The sequence below is a fragment of the Mauremys mutica genome, chromosome 4 (genome assembly GCF_020497125.1).
Source record: "Mauremys mutica isolate MM-2020 ecotype Southern chromosome 4, ASM2049712v1, whole genome shotgun sequence".
NCBI lineage: Eukaryota > Metazoa > Chordata > Testudines > Geoemydidae > Mauremys > Mauremys mutica.
This window is the reverse complement of record NC_059075.1, coordinates 133731405-133748579: the sequence shown is the minus strand read 5'-3', so window position 1 is coordinate 133748579 and position 17175 is coordinate 133731405. Positions and strand designations below refer to the sequence as shown.

The 17175-nt window shown below is 44.4% G+C and overlaps 1 protein-coding gene across 6 annotated transcripts in view; it reads left to right on the top strand.

Annotated features, from left to right (window-relative positions):
* ANKS1A (ankyrin repeat and sterile alpha motif domain containing 1A) overlaps window positions 1-17175 on the top strand; it is a 164345-nt gene that overhangs the window by 73329 nt on the left and 73841 nt on the right. For all 6 annotated transcript variants that reach the window (XM_045016188.1, XM_045016185.1, XM_045016187.1 and 3 more), the window contains 4 exons: window positions 3267-3387; window positions 6065-6108; window positions 7655-7787; window positions 10599-11173. In XM_045016188.1, the coding sequence (XP_044872123.1) occupies window positions 3267-3387; window positions 6065-6108; window positions 7655-7787; window positions 10599-11173 (873 nt within the window). The remainder of the gene's footprint in view (window positions 1-3266; window positions 3388-6064; window positions 6109-7654; window positions 7788-10598; window positions 11174-17175) is intronic.

The window sequence follows — 17175 nt, the reverse complement described above, 5'->3', positions numbered from 1 at the left end:
ACAGGGTGTTTTCAAACACCGACTGGGCAGTGGCTCCTAATGAATCGGAATAAGGGGTTGATTACCTACTCAGTCTAATGTACTTTGGGAAATGAACCACGTGCATGAATGATGGATGAGATGTTAACTTGAATTTCATTCTACCCATCCCTGGTGCATGTCTAGATGGAAGTTAGATAGCATAGGATTTAGGCTCAGTCTTCTTTCAGTTAAACAGATTTAAATGTCAAATGCCTTGTGCAAGTCATTGCTGAGGATAGAATGTCCTAGATTTGTATGGTTTCCCCCCCCCCCCCCCCCAAAAAAAATCATCAGACACAGTGCAAGATCCACCTATTCCCAGTGGTTTGGGCATGGATATAAATACCTACCTCAGAGGAAAGGTGTAAGTCTTAATGTTCAGGGTTTCTGATACCCTTACTCAGACAGTGATGTGAACAGGCAAAGCCTAGTTAAAATAACAATCAGTGTGTGTTCTCTACCCAGCCTCTCCCATCGAGAGGAGGTATCCAGCTATACTTGAAGCAGTGTGGCTAGTCCAACCAGTAAGTTATGTAGAGTGCTTGCATGGTTTGAAACCCTCATTCAGTAATTGTGGCTTATTAGTCCAGGCCATTCTGTTAGTATCCTATCCTGGCAGTTTAACGTAACAGGCAGTTGCATCCTAGCTTAGACTGTAAGCTTTTAGAGTCAGGGTCTGCCTCTCTGTGTTTGTACAGCATCTAGCACAACAGAGTTCTCAGCTCAGTTGAGAATGCTGTGATACAAAGTATAAAAAAGCAAAAACACTTTTTTTTTTCCCCCTTGAGCTGCAACAGAGTGGGGAAAATAACAGTAAATTGGGTGTGCAGGCTTAAAAATAAAATATCTGGTCTACTGCCCCAAAACATGCAAGGTCTTAATAGCTGTTTCGAAAGGAAGGTGGCATACTGCACACTTACCATTCCAAAAGCTGCTACTTGTCGTGCTCCTGTTTTAAGGCTTCAGAGTGGTAGCCTTGTTAGTCTGTATCAGCAAAAAGACCAAGGAGTACTTGTGGCACCTTAGAGACTAACACGTTTATTTGAGCATAAGCTTTCGTGGGCTAAAGCTCACTTTATCAGATGCATGCAGTGGAAAATACAGTAGGAAGATGCATGTTCATACGTGTGTGTGTGTATCTATCTATCTTCCTACTGTATTTTCCACTGCATGCATCTGATGAAGTGGGCTTTAGCCCACGAAAGCTTATGCTCAAATTTGTTAGTCTCTAAGGTGCCACGACTACTCCTCGTTCTTTTTGTTTTAAAGCTTTCATTCTTTGGAGGCAAGTAGCAGTGAACATTCCAGCAGAGTTAGCCACATTCCGTGCTCATGGATTCACTGCATCTAAACCAGGCAGAAACAGTCACTTTCTTGTCATTAATTTAGCTACCAGACAGAACATTGCAAATGGGTGGGTGAGACTGGGTGCAGTGATGGGTGAGTTGTGGTGGGCTTATTCTCAACATGAAGTGAGAAGCCAGTCCTATGATCTAAGTGCTGACTGCCCAGGCTTGTGCATGCCTATTGCTGAAGGTCTTTCATTCCTTATTTAGGACTCGGGGGAATCAGGGTGTTTTGACTGCAGACACGCATGTAAATGCAAAACCTTGGGAAACTTACCTGATTTTCAGTATCAGAGGGGTAGCCGTGTTAGTCTGGATCTGTAAAAAGCAACAAAGAATCCTGTGGCACCTTATAGACTAACAGATGTATTGGAGCATAAGCTTTCATGGGTGAATACCCACTTCGTCAGACACATGCAAAAGCTTATGCTCCAATACATCTGTTAGTCTATAAGGTGCCACAGGACTCTTTGTTGCTTTTTACCTGGTTTTGTTACAAACCCAGAGCATGTTCCTCAAATAATTTGCTAAGGTTCACCACCATGCTAAGCAAACTCCTGACTCAGTTTCACAGTGAGGCTTTGAGTTAGTTTGAACCTGATACAGACTAAGGGCATGTCTACACAGCCCTGTAGTTTAGCCAGTGGGGGTGTGAATAGCAATGCGCACCAATGTGCTGTGCTGTATCTCCCTGATGTGGACACCGAGGGCGCAAACTAGTTCACATGAACGTAGTCGTCTTCAAACAGGACTATACTGATGCAAAGCAGGAACCTTGCAGTTTGTGCCTTCAGTGTCCAAATGGGGGCAGTTACAGCACAGCACTTTGGTGAATATTGCTATAGAGCTAACTGCTCTTAGTCCAGTGGTTCTCAACATATTATATGGGCTGCATCCAATACTACATGTATGGCTCTGAGGATGTCACAGGGCAGCTTGTGTGTTGGTTGGGCCGCAGGTTGAGAACCACTGCCTTAGTCTCTAATACATTAGCATTAGAGATGCAATGGATCAAGGAAGGTAACTTGACTGACTGGGAGGTTGGGTGTGTTCAAAGACCACCACTGGCAGGCTTCCTAAAGGCCTCCAGTGCAGTTGGCTGGGGATTCTACAGCTGTTCCAGATGGCATTTAATTACAAAAAGAGGTATCTCTTGAATATGGAAATAAGTAATAAAATCACGTCAGTACCCTTTCGTTTGCATTTGGCATGCGTTTGACGAAGTGCGTATTTACCCACGAAAGCTTATGCTCCAATACGTCTGTTAGTCTATAAGGTGCCACAGGACTCTTTGTCGCTTTTTACAGATTCAGACTAACACGGCTACCCCTCTGATACTTCAGTACCCTTTGTTACTTTGATGTTAAATTTATATTGCTCCCCATCTTTTCAGTTTGAAGCATGCTATGGAACTTGATATTGAAAATGCTAATTGTGACTTTTGGCACCCAGGAAAGTGTGAGAAGGAGGTATTTCAGGTTTGTGAGATTACTATGCTTGCTAACTGATGAAGTATTCAATCAATAGTGAAATAATTAATAAAGTTGTTAATGGAGTTTGCAACATGAAGTCTGAGTCAGCATCCCTTTAAAATGGATAGTGATGGACTTCTCATCTATTTTTTCAGGCTGCCTGCAGACTGAGCAAGTCGTCACTACATGAGTGACTTGGGCAGTCTGGAAGGCTTTTTTCTAACTAAGAGCTAGAAAGTAGTGTGGAGGGAGGTGTGTGCATTTTTAAAAAACAGTCTCAGCTTCTGAATTAGTTCTCTGGCAGAGGGGTGGATTCTGCAGCACATTCCATGGTCAGAACAATGGCATATAGGAGGGCTCCGTGCATACCAGAGGGGTAAATGACACTGACTTCGACAGACAACTACAACATGCTGTGTTTCATTAGGCCTCTGTGGTGCGGAGGAAGAGCAGGGGAAGTGCAGCCGAGGAAGAGGAGGAGCATCCTTATGAGCTGTTGCTTACCGCAGAAACTAAAAAGCCGCTTGCAGTGGATAGAAAAACAAAAGGTAAGAGATGATACAGAAAGACAGCAATGCCCAGACTGCCTGGGTTGGCAGATGTGACCAGCATGTAGGGGGCCGGAGGGGGAGAAATTTGATCCTAACTATTTCTCTGGTTCGGATGGCTGGATTCTGTGCTGCAGTTATGTTCCTGTGGTAATCTGCTTCCATTCTCAGGGGAGAGGATTAAAATATTTCTGCCTCAATATCTACATTAAGTAAGAGAAGTTTTTTTGCCCTTCAGGCAAATATGAGATCCTAGGGATTTGACCCATTGAACTTTAAAAATTAAAACACCAGAATCTCGCACATAAAGCAAGCAAAACAGGAACAAAAAAGATCAAAATGGAAGAATAACCAATCCATTACCACTAGGGAAAAATCCTGGTCAAGAGAGTCAAACAAATACAAGTGTGTAAATACTAATGGGCCAGATCCTCAGCAGGTTTAAATCTGTGTCAATACAATGGTGCCAATTCATGTTAACTGAGGATCTGGCCCTGGTATCACAATCCAAAATCAACAAATGCACCACTGGCTGTCAGAGCCAATTAGAAAAGTAAATTAACAAAAGAAGAAAATAAACACAGACAAAGTAAGCCGCTGTTAGGCGCCAGTTTAAAATCCGGTCATGCCATCAGGTTAAATACTGCGCTTGGCGCTCTTTCCCCCAGAGGGACCTTCATTTGGTGGTTTGTGGGATTTGGGAACCCGGAGCTCTGTACACCACCCTGTATTTTGTAGGCGGGTATTGTTGCATTTGGTTTTCTTTCAAGGAAAGCTTTTTAGGTGAAAGATCTGCTCAGTGTGTACAACAGAAAGGAGCAAGAGATCTGGAGATTTAGTTGTGATTTCCAGTCTAAAGCAGCAAATGTTTCATCCTGAGACTGAACGAACAGTTAAATATGACGTAGTGTTATGACTGTTGCTTGCTTGCCCTCCAAAATCACACTCCTACTAGTCTATTCACAGATGCTAATTTCCACTTCTTGAATACTACCCGTAATAATACACACATAGTAGCAAAGAGGAAGTCATTGATTTTTCCTACCAACCTTAGCCAGAGCTATTTGTTGTCTGATGCAAAACTGCAGTGGTTTTCAGGTTGATGCTTCACAGTCCCAAATGGGAGAAGTCCTTGGGTGATGATGGTTGAAAAGGTAGCTCATGTCTTCTAATGCTTGGCTTGAAAGGTTTGATTCATGTAGTTCAGGTGCTGCTGGACTTGTCTTTTCTGTAAGCTGTCAATGACTTGCTCTTGTCTTTTTGCTAAATATGCTCGTGCATAAATAAGCATTGGATATGAGGGTGGGTGTAATTACATATGCACAATATAATGTACTGCTTACACTGTGGTACATTAAATAGAATTCCTTGCACAAATGCATGGAGACTTAAGTTCCAATCTTGATCCAGGGTTCTCCCCCATCAGCCTGGCGCATGAGTATTGCAGAGTCTGTGGGACCAATCCCTTAAGAGGGAGGAGTTGATGGAAGCCCCTTGTCAGCCATTTAGCTGAATAAGGAGCCAAAGAGGAATCCTGATTCCTATCTAGTCTTCAGCCAGAAGGATAGGAGCCCTGAATCCAGGATGGAGCTTTGGGGATGTCTCATTGTGGTTCTAAAGAACCCCCCTTCTCCATTAGGAGGAGACCAATCCAAGAATCTAAGTTTTTGGTTCTGAGAGTCTGTATTGGTTCCTTTCATTTTCGATTGGAATAGTTTGTTTAGATCTAGCACCAAGAGGTGGCTGAGCTCAAGTGGTGGGTAGGGGCTGCTGTTAGAGGAAAAGGGGTCTACCAGTGCATTTCTCGGTACTGTATAAAAGAATCTGAATGCAAGAAGCAGCAGTAAGCTTGGGGTGGAAGGGAGAAAGGTGAGGACTTGATCAGCTCTGCTCCTGTTGCCTCTCGCAGCAGGTGGTGTTGGGTGCGGAGGAGTGTTAGCAGAGCAGTCACTATCTTTCCAGTATCAATATTACTGTCACTTCTCCTTTTTAAATGGTGCTTTTTGTTCACAGTTCTTACCTTGAAAGTTAATGGATCAGTTTCTAAAGCAGTGAGATAATGTGTGAGCTTGCAGTATGGCAAGGCTACAGGTGTTGCAGTTTTTCTCTGCCTAGCCAGCTCTCCTCATTCTGCGGGAACAGCGGTGCTCTTGCAGGGCCCAAATGGCACAGGGGTCAGTTACTCACTGCATCATTTAACTCCAGCTGCTTTACAGCTCTTGTTTTGTTTGTTTTTAGGCACAAAGGGCTGTTTTTAATGGTACTTTGCTTCATTTATAACTGCTGCCTCCCTTTTTGCACTGCTGCTTTCCATCTTGTGTCCAGTCATGACTGCACATGTGTTCTTAGCCCCTGGGCCCTGCTCTCCGTTTGTGAGTGGATTAAAGCTCTCTAGCACTGTCAAGGTTCACCTGATGCTTTGGGCAGAGTTTCAGATCTGGTTTGGTTCCCAGCTTCCCATCTCATATGGAGAGGAATTTTGACAAGGTCTAAAATGTGTAGAAAGTTAAGCCATGTGATGAGAATTAAGTCAAGTCCACTGGCATGGTTCTCCTTGTGGATTGGTCAAAGGGGCTTGGTAAAACCCAGTGCATCTTGTCAGATATGTTATAGAGGATTGGTGGGGGAAAAACATGCCCAGGTTTTGATGTTTTTTTGTTTTTTTTTTCCCCCTTAGGGGAATCGCCATCTTCAGGTGCTGTCAGCAGTAACCAGCTTCAGGTAGGAGTGACTTGGTTCTTTTCTGATGTTACAAGAGAAGCAACATTTTCTTCTTTGACATCACAATTCTGTCTTTCCTGGGAGGTGGCAAACCACAAACTGTGTATTTCACTCTTGGGGGAGTGACATGAGTCTGCATTTGTACTGCTCAAGATGGTTCAAAAGCCTCAGAGCAAAACAGCACTGCTATCTCCTAGTAACCAAAACATTCCTTAACTGCACCTTCTTTAAGGTGGAAAAGTAATTTCCTGAACTGAAGTATTTTTTTGAGGAGGGAGTGCGGAAATAAAATGCAAACAAGCTCACAAAGTAGGGCTGCATTCTCTCAGGGTGATGTGATATTAATTCTGTCCAGCATGATTCCTGAGTTACTAGATGTAAACATGTGCATGTGGCAAGCTTTTCCTGTTCTAGGCACAAATACTCACATTTAAAGTTTGTACAAGTGAGCTTTTCTGCTTCCAGTTTATTGCAAAAATAATCTTCAGCTAGAGCCACTGGTTGTGCTCTGTGAGGCTATCTGTCCCATCTCACCCAGCTGCTCTGGTCTCTTCTGTGCCACAGAAGATACAGACTTGCATGCAACTTTTGTAAGTGATTTTGTGGCATGATGCATTATAGTGGGTCCTTGCTGGGCAGGGGTAGGGAAGGGAAGATCCACCCTATAAACGCCGCCGTTAATCTTTGTATCAGGAAGCAGGGGCAAAAAGAGCGGAGAGAGCTTGATGCTTTTCATCCAGGGAGACTTAGACTTGTTTTGTGTGGGGAAGGCAACAGCGGTATATTTTTAGAACAGTTTAACAAGGAAAGTTTGGCTCGTTGAGTATTTCATGTTTGAAGATACCTGACTGCTGGCCAGAGAGCTTACTTAAATTCAGCTGTTCAGTTCTATACCAGAATTGAGTAACTTCATCTGCACCATGTCTGTATGTTGATTTAAATGGTTTTAATGTACATGGCACTGTACAAACGAGGTGGCCTCTGCTCAAAGGGGCTTACATGCTCCGTTAGGGGTTATAGTCGATTCCCTTTGTGTGAAACCTTCAATGAAGATTGACTACAAGGGCAAGTGCAGGTGTCTTTGTATGTGTGTATTTATAATAGTTACTAAATGAGTTAAGAACATAAGAATGACCATTCTGGCGCCGTATTCTGTCTTCTGATGCTGGCCAGTGCCAGATGCTTCAAAGGGAATGAACAGAAGAGGGCAGTGTTGAGTTATCCATTCCCTGTCATCCAGTCCCAGCTTCTTGCAGTTATAACTGAACGTCTCTATGGACGAAATGCATGTTACTAGGTTATTTTCAGAATTAAACCTTAAGTATAAACTACAGGGGATATTTTCAAAGGCAAAGATGAGTTAGGCACCCAGTTCCCACCACATTGTCCTCTGTGCCTCTGAAAATCTCCCTGTGTTCTAATTAGTTCCCCCAGATGAACTGCTTTTCTACCTATGGTAGAGAGCAATGGTTGGCGTGTTTTTACCATTGTGGTGAAGATGACCATACTGGCTGTAAGACTGGAATAATCTACGGTGTATTTGCAGGCCAAACCCCGCAAAGGCACGTCTTCCCAAGATGGTCAATGGCCATTGAATCGCCAAGGTTCTTCCGACCTCTCTTCTAGCCATTCCGAGCAACATCCAAACCCCGAAGCATGCATGATGGAGACCTCGACAGGTAAGGACCTTGTGCTTGTTGTGCATTTAGCCCCAACAGCAACCCTGCTTCTGTGCTTATCTGTGAGATTTTTAGTACAGGTTTGTGTTAAATGCCCTGAAATGTTTTCTCCCTCCAGACTTTCATCTCTGCTTATCTGCTCTTCTCTGCAAGTGTCACTACCCCACTTTGCCTTCTTCCTCCCTGGGGTATTTCTGTCCTGGTCTTGGGGTTGGTGCTTCATTTTGAGAGGCTGAATGCGTGGCTGTGTTTTCCCTTCTAACAGAGCCCCCTTTGTTAGTCTTTGTGAGTGGAGCTTGGCCAGTCTGTTCTGTGTGGGCCCAAGTGTTCTAGCACGCGGCACAACTATTGCCAGCCGCCTTTCTGCCTTCGGACAGAAATGCCATTAAATGTTAAACTGGGGTGTTGACAAAATGAGCAGTTAGAAATAGAAAAGGAATGAGAAAAAAGAGGCTGCTAAGGCCATCAAGACTCACTGTCCAGTCTATGCAGTAATTTCCTCTGTGGTGGAACTAGTTACCATAGAGTAAATGATTTGCCATGATTAAAACAGGGTTTGACCTTGCTGTGTGTATGGATGGAATTGTCTTAATGTATTCCTGGTTTATGTTACAGCCGTGTATCCTTGCTAGGTTGTCACGTGGCTCAGGAATATATTGAACACACGGTCTGGTCCTGCAGTACTCTAGCATGGTTAAGTGTTGGGACAGCCCTAGCAGAGTAAGATATAGTGTAGGCAGGACCTTAGAGAGAGAACTGGATAGATGTTTCATCTTCCCCTATTAGCAATTTCATTTGCGAACTTTACGTTGCATTTACATACATCGATGGTAATTTCCAGTTACCTCACTTCCTTAGAATTTTTAACCTACTTCATTTTCTGTTTTTGGGGTGCCGTACCTGAAATGGTCATAAGAGGGATTTGACATAGGCAAGAAGAACTGTGAGCTCCCTCAGTGAGCTGCCCTACTGGCCAACCTCAATTCTGACTTGTGCTGCTGTTCTGTTCCCAGGCAGAAGCTGCCAGTTCTATAAGTTGTCTCTTGTATTTCTGTGAAACAAAAAAATGTATAAGGGACTAAATAAAACTAATCAAACTCACGTTTGCAGCATTGCTGTGGCCATGTTGGTCCCGGGATGTTAGAGACTCAGGGTAAGTAAGGTAATACTTTCTATTGGACCATCTTCTGTTGGTGGAAGGGACAAGCTTTTGAGCATCACAGAGATCTTCTTCAGGTCTAGAGAAAGTAATCTGAGTGTCTGAGCTAAATACAAGGCGGGACAGATCCCTTATGCTTGTACTTAGCGGAGACAGTCTGGTTACTTTCTCCAGACCTGAAAAAAAGCTCTGGGAAACTCAAAAACGTGTCCCTTCCACCAACAGAAGTTCAACCAATAAAAGATATTACATCACCCACCTTCTCTCTAATCAAACTCATGTTACTTGTGCTCCAATGTCTAAAGTAGCTTCCACAGGTAAACTGCTAATCCCATGCCTGCTTTTAGTTTCCAGGAAAAGGACATGTTGCATTTATACAATCCAAGAACTAGTGTTTGAAAATGAGTAAATCAACCCTATTGCTAAAAAGGAAGCCTGTGTGAAAGGAGCCTATTTCACTCCAATCCATAGTTGACTGGCTTTTAGTCACAAAATTCACTAGCACATTTGACCCCATTGATTGAGAGTGGTCCTCCTTGCTGTGATCTCGGAGAGCTGGCTGTCTCAAACAAGTGGACAAGGACTGGATGGGCCTTGGAAATGGACCTTCCCTGTCCCCTCTGGACATTCTCCCTGCACTTCAGAGTTGGACAAGTCACATTATCAAGGCATTTTGCACTGGTGCTGCTCCAGCTGTAATTATCTGCTGGGTTGAAGACTTCGGTCTTCAGGGCAGCACATTTCTCCAGCACTAAATTCAAGTGGTTACAATGTGTTTGTACCAGCAGTCATTGACAGGAGTATAATCCCTGACAGTTGATGAGAAAGTGGCAGTTCCCTCCAGGCATTTTAAAATCCTGTACAATTAGAATACACGTGTGCTATATGAATAAGGTGAGTGCCGCTCTGCTTCGATGTGCCAGTTGGCAGTTGGGTTCAGTCAATTATTCATGATTTATCCAGGGCACTGGTATTTGATATTAAGGATGTTAGTATGTTAGTAGCAGAGGAATAGTGTCAGATTTCTGGGACAGTCAGTACTGCAAGCAGCTTGCTGCATTAATAGATCAGACCATCTTGTGTTTAGTGGTTAGTTAACAGGAGAGACTTTCTGGTGGAGTGAGATGTTACCAGTTTAAGCCCTCTCCCCTTGCTCCCTTGAGTAAGGAGAAGTTGAGCCCTGAAGCCACCAAAGAAGAAATCAGCTCTTTTTTGGGAAGGGATTTTGGAACTTTGCAGGTTAATTGCAGCCCAGCAGTTTTCCCACCCTGCATTCTGAGCCAAGAATAGGGAGGTGCTGCTCTAAATAACACTTTGGCCTTTATGGAACTGTATCAAATGTTCCAGGAGTGTGTCTGTCTCTCTCTCTCTTTCTCTCTCTGTGCAGGATAGGGTTAGCACTTCTGCTGGCCTTATATAGTAAGGCCTGATTGTTAGTGTTAACGGGAATAAAACAACAAGGAGAGTTGCCAGATTGCATAAATCAGGGCAGTATTTGGAATTTCATAAATGCCGTGACTTTGGGTACAAGTTGAGCACTCAAACAATACTGAACTGTTCTCTGTCGCTCCGTCTCTCGCCAGGGGAGGTGGAGTTTTGCTTCTCCTTCCGTGTTTTTTAATCTCTTTATTTCTGTCTCCATCCCCCTGAAGACCACAGGAGGAGCAGTGGTAGCCGGAGCCAAGATTCTGCAGACAGCCAGGACATCCAGGTCCCGGAGCAGTTTTCAGGGTTGCTCCATGGCTCTTCCCCGGTGTGTGAGATAAACGAGGACCCTTTCAGGCTCATTTCTGTGGCCAAAGGAGGCACAGAGGGCACAGGCCAGTCACCTGCTATGCAGTTGGAAGATGCTGATTTACCTCTCTCTGGGTCAGTACGGACCAGTTCTCCTGAGCAAAACCAGAAAGTGATCTACGCAACGGTCCAGCCCAAAAACGTCCAACAGGCAGAACCTGAAACTGCAGTGACTCCCCAAGCACTTCAGCACCCTGGTGGTGCAGAGGAAGAGGGAGACAGAGGCGGTGCTGGGGGCCGAGCCCACCTGGGAGGCAAGCCCAAAGCAGAGCTCAAACTCAGCCGTAGCTTATCCAAATCAGACTCCGACCTCCTGACCTGCTCACCAACTGAGGACGATGCCATGGGGAGCCGGAGCGAATCGCTCTCAAACTGCAGCACTGGGAAGAAAAGGCTGGAGAAATCTCCGTCTTTTGCTTCGGAGTGGGATGAGGTAAGACTGACTGTGGCTTACTAACGCCTTAATGCCGGGAATGAGCTTGTGTGCTGTATGAGTTGCATCGTACTCAGTCTGTTGCGGGGAGAGAGTAAGTTGTGGGGCTTGAAGTATTGTTCACTTTCTTTTGTGTTTACCCCAGTTTCTTTCATTATTTGCCTGCTTAATTACAACAAGCCTCTCAGTGGTTAAATGCCGGGAGATAGGCGTAATCAGAGCAGGCGTTCTTCTTAAACATTTGGAAATGTTCATATCCTGGGCTTTGCTTCTCTGGGCGTGTCCATCAGTGTGTTTTGGAACAGATTTTGTGTTTGCAAAAGAAGAGTTGTTGTGTTAGTGTCCCCTTCACTGGTCCTTTCCTCTGGAGTATCCCAGCCTAAAAGGAAGGAGGGTGGGTTCCCTTTGCCTGCGGCGTGTGCAGAAAGAGAAGTGGGTGAGGAGGGTGTGCTGGGTTTATGGGATGGGGGGGCAGGGAGGCTTTTGCACGTTTATTAGATCTAGCTTATGTCTTGAAGTGGTTAGTTCAGAGGTGAGTTGGAAGTCACTTTAGTGGAGTGCAAAAGGGAGGGGCCCTTATTTCATGTGTAGGAAGTTGGCCTTAATGAACCATTCAACTGGGATTGTGTCTCTCTGAAATTGAGCACTGCAGCATTACTGAAACATTCTTTGGAGATGATTCCATACTGGTAGAGCAACAGAGCTATGTCAAAGATGAGCCCAGATCAGCCACTCATTGTGTACTGAAAGGGAAACCCTCCCTGGGAGAGAATCAGATTCATGAAGGCTGCAGGCATGCCAGGCCTGTAAACGGCTGGTGAAAGGGAATCCTATACCCAGTGGGACATGTTCATGGTGTTCCAGTGAAAATGTCAGTGACCGTACCCCTTGCTCAGACTGTGTGTGTGTGTTGATTGGGGCTCAACCTCTGCACAGTCCAAATTAAGTGTTACCTTTTATCAGTTACATGGCTAATGGATGGGTGAAACTTACCCCAGGGAGAAGGGGTGTACTCAGAAAATACTGCTAAACAAAAATCCTCCAAGGTAACTGGGCAAGTGTCTGTGGGCCTCCTCCTTTTGTTGAAGCACACTCCCCATCTTGCTTCCAGGAGACATTCACACCCACTGAGTGTTCTTCCACAGCTGTCTTGCTTACAGTGTCTGTGCAGTTATTGATTACCTGTGTCAGTAATACCAAAGCTATAAGGGATTGATTCTTAAGGAGAAGGTTGATCTGTTGAGACTCAGTTATTTATTTTGCTGTGCTGCTGTCACATTTCATTTGAAATTCCTCCTCCCTGCCCCGGATGGCTATTTCCAGAGGAGTCCTAAACTACATAAGGGAAAGCCCAGCTCTCTGCCTTCTTTGGGTTTACATTGCTACAGTGGTTGGATCTGTAGCAAGAGTGTAATCACTGTTAGAGCTTCCCTGCTTTGTATAGTTAGGTGGGCAAGCTTGAAAATCAATCTCTCTGCTTGCTTGCAGATAGATTGCAGGACCAGTTGCCATGTTAACACTGGATGGAACAGAGACTCTTTAACCTAAGTCCAGTGTGTCATACAGACACATGCTGGTAATGGTTCCGACTAAGAAGAGGATTGGGGAGAGGAGGCTAGGGGGAGTGAATGTAAAGGATTCCTACCCTTAATTTAAAATCAAACCACTCTAACTTAAAACTTTGTTTTCAAAACCTTAGTGTTTGAATCTTTTTTAAGAGATATGTTGGGGTGGAGGGGTTGGATCCTGAGAAAAAGCTATTTTGATCTCTTGTATTGCCCTGCATCTAGAGGGCCCAGTGAAGTTCAGAGGCCCATTATGCTATCTTTTCTCCACAGCTGTTGTCCCCTGATCATCTGTAGGATTTAAGCCTTGTCTTGTCTCTTTTTTGATTTTCCTTTTAACCCTCATGAGACATCAGTGCTTCCCTTTATCATGATCTGGGTTGTTTCCCCATGACCTTGTTCAGAGACATGGCTGTGCAGGGCATTTTCAGGTGTTTGAAAGCATGCAGTGCTCATATTATGCATTGGAAGGGGGTTGAGTAGTTGGCTTAATAAACCTTATTAATCTCTGGATTCGTGGGACATCATGCCTGCCTCAGAATCATCATTTGTAATACGGCAATGTGACTTAGTGGCTAGACCACTGAACGAAGGTGCCAGAGACCTGGACTCTGTTCCTGGCTCTACTGCTGACTTTGGCCCAGTCACTTTGCTGTGTGTGTTTTTTCCAATCTGTAAAATGGAGATGATGATGCTGACCTCCTTTGGAAGATGCTTTGAGATCTACTGAGGAAAAGGACTACAGAAGAGCTAAATACTGGCAATTACTTCATCAGGGGGTGGGGGTCAGGCCACTGATGCTGGATCTGCTGAGTTTCTGCTCAGGAGAGGCACCAGTCAGTACAGCGTGTTATAGGGGCAGCTGCGCAGTGAAATGTGCTCATTGTATGCCCCACATTATGCTTGGGTTAAGGCCTATGCTCATTTGCAATTTTAAAATGTTTTGTATTCTATCTTCCCTGCAGGTAAGAAATGTCTAACCCCTCCCTTTTCACCAGCTCCAAAATTCACACCCGCAAGAGAAGGAAAAAACCGTGGGAACTTTTGTATTGTGACAACTTAAATGGGCAGGAGAGGGACTGGTCTGATGGCAGTTAGAACTGTAGTGATGAGGCTAAAGAACTCTTCAGTTTTCTCTCAAAGGTTGACTCATCCCCTGGATGGATTAATGCAGCTGCTTCTGAATTAGGATGTGACTTAGAGCCTCTGAATGGTGTCTGGTTAATGTAAAACCGCACTGAGCCTGGATCTCTTCTGCTTTTGATTGTTTGCAGTGAGAGTATTGGCAGTGGGATAATCTCCCATTGGCGCATGGCAGATTTACACATGTTACTTCATTAATGTTAATATTTATGCAGATAGCTACAGGGGAAGAGTGTCCTGGTCTGTGTTGCTCTATGCAGTACAAACATTAAAATCCATCTCACCCAGTGGCTTTACTAAAAGTGGGCATGCCTCCTCGTGGAGTCAAGTGTTTCAGGAGTGACCTTCGTGAACTCATGAGGCAGATGGGACACCAAAGCTGGGGCGGGGGGAGCTAAGCCCATGTTGCTTTGGGGCTATCTGTGATGGTGCCAAATAAGTCCATAGATGGGGAAGAAAGAAGGTGAATTTTGCCTTGAAAGGTCTGATCCCTTCACAGGCTCATCACTGTCTGTGAGCTCCTGCCCCAGATAGCTGAATCCCCTTTGTTTGGAAGGGGAAGGTGGTGCCTGTCTCAGCAAGTGGGATGGGGAAGCAGTGATTCCCTTGGCAAAGATCTCTCCTGTTGCTGACTTGCAGTAGAGAGCAGCTCCTCCACTCTGTAACCCTGGTTCAAATAATAGGACAATATTACTTTGTGCTCAGGGCTGCAAAAGAATCTGTTTAGTGTCTGTTTCCTTTCTGTCTCCTGACTCACTAGCCGTTTCATGTGAACATGAACACACGCTCTCCCCCTCTGCTGTCGTCATCTGATATAAACTCCTTACAAGCCAGACGTAGGCATCATCAAAGCAAACAGCAATGCAGCATTTTTGGGGGGTGAGGAGCGAATCCGGCTTGATCCCTCATGTGAATGGGAATGAAATTGGGTGAGAGAGGAACTGCATGAGGTAGAGCCTCTCGTTAGCATAAATATTTGAATCCTTCAAAACTTGGCTGAGGGCTAAAGTGATAAATTTGTTTTTCGTAATTGGTTCATGAATATTTAGCAGCCGTGAGATGAGCACACAGCAGTCACAGCACACTATGAATTTTATATGAGAGAATAAACTTATGTTCATGCTTTGGAAGGGGAGGGGGCCGTTTGGTGCCAGGCAGAGAGATGCTGCCAGCCCAGCTTCAGGAGCACATTAGCTGGTGCATCTGTTCTCCCTTCCTCCTCTCTCGGCTGTAGAACAGTTTCAGATCTCACTCTGCATCTGTCTGAGTTCATATGCTTGGAAGAGCCGCCCCCCCGGTTGCATGCAGGCAAACATTGCCAAATGATATTTAATAGTTTTATGTTTATGTAGTGCCTTTTATCCAAAAGAGACTTAAGACACTTTATAAACTGGACAGAAATCAGTTCATCCACCTTGGAAATACAGCCGCCTGGATTGAAACATATATCTAGTGTTTAACAGCACCCTGGGATAGTACACAACAGCTTAGGATAAAGTAAAGAATATCCAATTCAAACTGTAGAGTGTATTTAGGTAGAGAAAAAGTAACTGTGCAAACCAGAATTTGGCAGCACACTGGATATAGAGCTGCTTGTTTAATGATGTTCGACTTCGTGTAAATGTAACAGTTACTGCTGATTACCAAGATGTTTCTGTGTAAACAGGAACTGCCAAGCCTTTTTGGGTAGGCAGTGCGGTCCAGTGAATTGGACACAGGATTAGGAATCAGTAAGACCTAGGTTCTGTTCCTAGCGCTGCTATGGACCTTGTGTGAGCTTGAGCAAATATCACTTTCCTCCTTTGATTTATTTTCCCCCTCTGTCAAATGGGGGAAGGATGGTTCTCTTTTGTAGCATGCTTTGAGATGTATAGAAGAAAAGCACGGTGGTTACTGTCACATTACTGAAGCTGGTGATAACCATGTTGATGGGTGTGGATCCTACCCTGTAAGTGACTGGGATGTTTCATTTGTCAAAGAAATGGCCTCATCAGTTAGACAGAAAATGCCCTTTCTTTAGCAGACTTTGCAGCAAGGTGCTTATAACAGTTTCCTTTGTCGGAGCACGTGAGCATGAACTGTAGTGACTAGAGTGGATTGGTGATTCTGACCAATTAGCAGTCTTAAAGCATTTGAATCAGCTGTCTTTTTTTTGACCGGACGACCTTGTAAGCACAATTCCATCTCTAGAGTTCTAATAAAGCAAATAGTGCCAGGGCCCACAACCTGGAGGTCTGGCCATGCCCAGGCCCCGTCCTTCCAAGGCAGATACTATTTTTATAAGAAAATCCTGGGGTTTTAGACAGTGGCCTCCTTGCCTTAAACCAACTACAAATAATCTCTTGCGTCTGTGCCTGTTTTCTGCCTCATTAGTGAGCTTCATCTCTCAGCCTTCTTTTCTCCCTTTAAAATCTTGGGATAAGTCTCAGAATTTGAAAAGATCTGTTGGTTTAAGGATACCCAGCTTTCTTGGTAATGTTGCAGTGATGCAAAGCTTTCCACTCCCTTGAGCTGTTTCAATACTCATAGAACTGCTTGGAAGACTTGTAGCATGTAATGAGCAGTTGGGTGAAAACTATTCCTTTCCCTTCTTCCCAGGATGAATGCCCTGCTGAAATCCTGAACAAACAAAGGCAACTAGTTAATGTATGGTTCAGAAAACATAGTAATGTAATTGTTCTGGGAATAACTGCTTTCTGGATGGGATTCTGTTCTATATAGGATTGATTTTTGGATTGAGTTCATAGACACCAAAGTAATTACAAAGGTTCTTGAGCATCATCATCTCAGTTCTGTAGACTTAGGGAAGCTGAGATGCAGAGGTTATGACTTACCCAAGGCCTCTCAGTGAATTGATGGCATAGTTGGAAGTAGGATGTGGGTTTCTGGAGTCCCAATCTTGCGTCTTCCTTTCAGGATCTAGTGTTTCTAGAGCTATCCAGAAACCATTTTCTCATTCCTCACCCAGGCTATATCGCAGTTTGTCCTCTGTTGTCTTATCCATTTGGTAGATCTACTTGCTTACACTGAGAGAGATCCCAATTTTAAGTGGAACTTCACCACAAGAATTAACTGAACTGCCAGAGCACTAATGGGGGAAAAGCTTCCGGACTATGAGATCTATTAGTCTGAGGAATAGCCTCCCAAAGGAAGTGGTGGAAGCCTCATTGCTGGGCTTGAGTAAACGCTCTAAAATATACTGTAGAGAACCCAACCACTCCTGCATTGACTAGGGAAATGGAATAGATGACCTTTGGCAATAGATACTCTTAATCTCTAAGCTCTTGGTTCTAT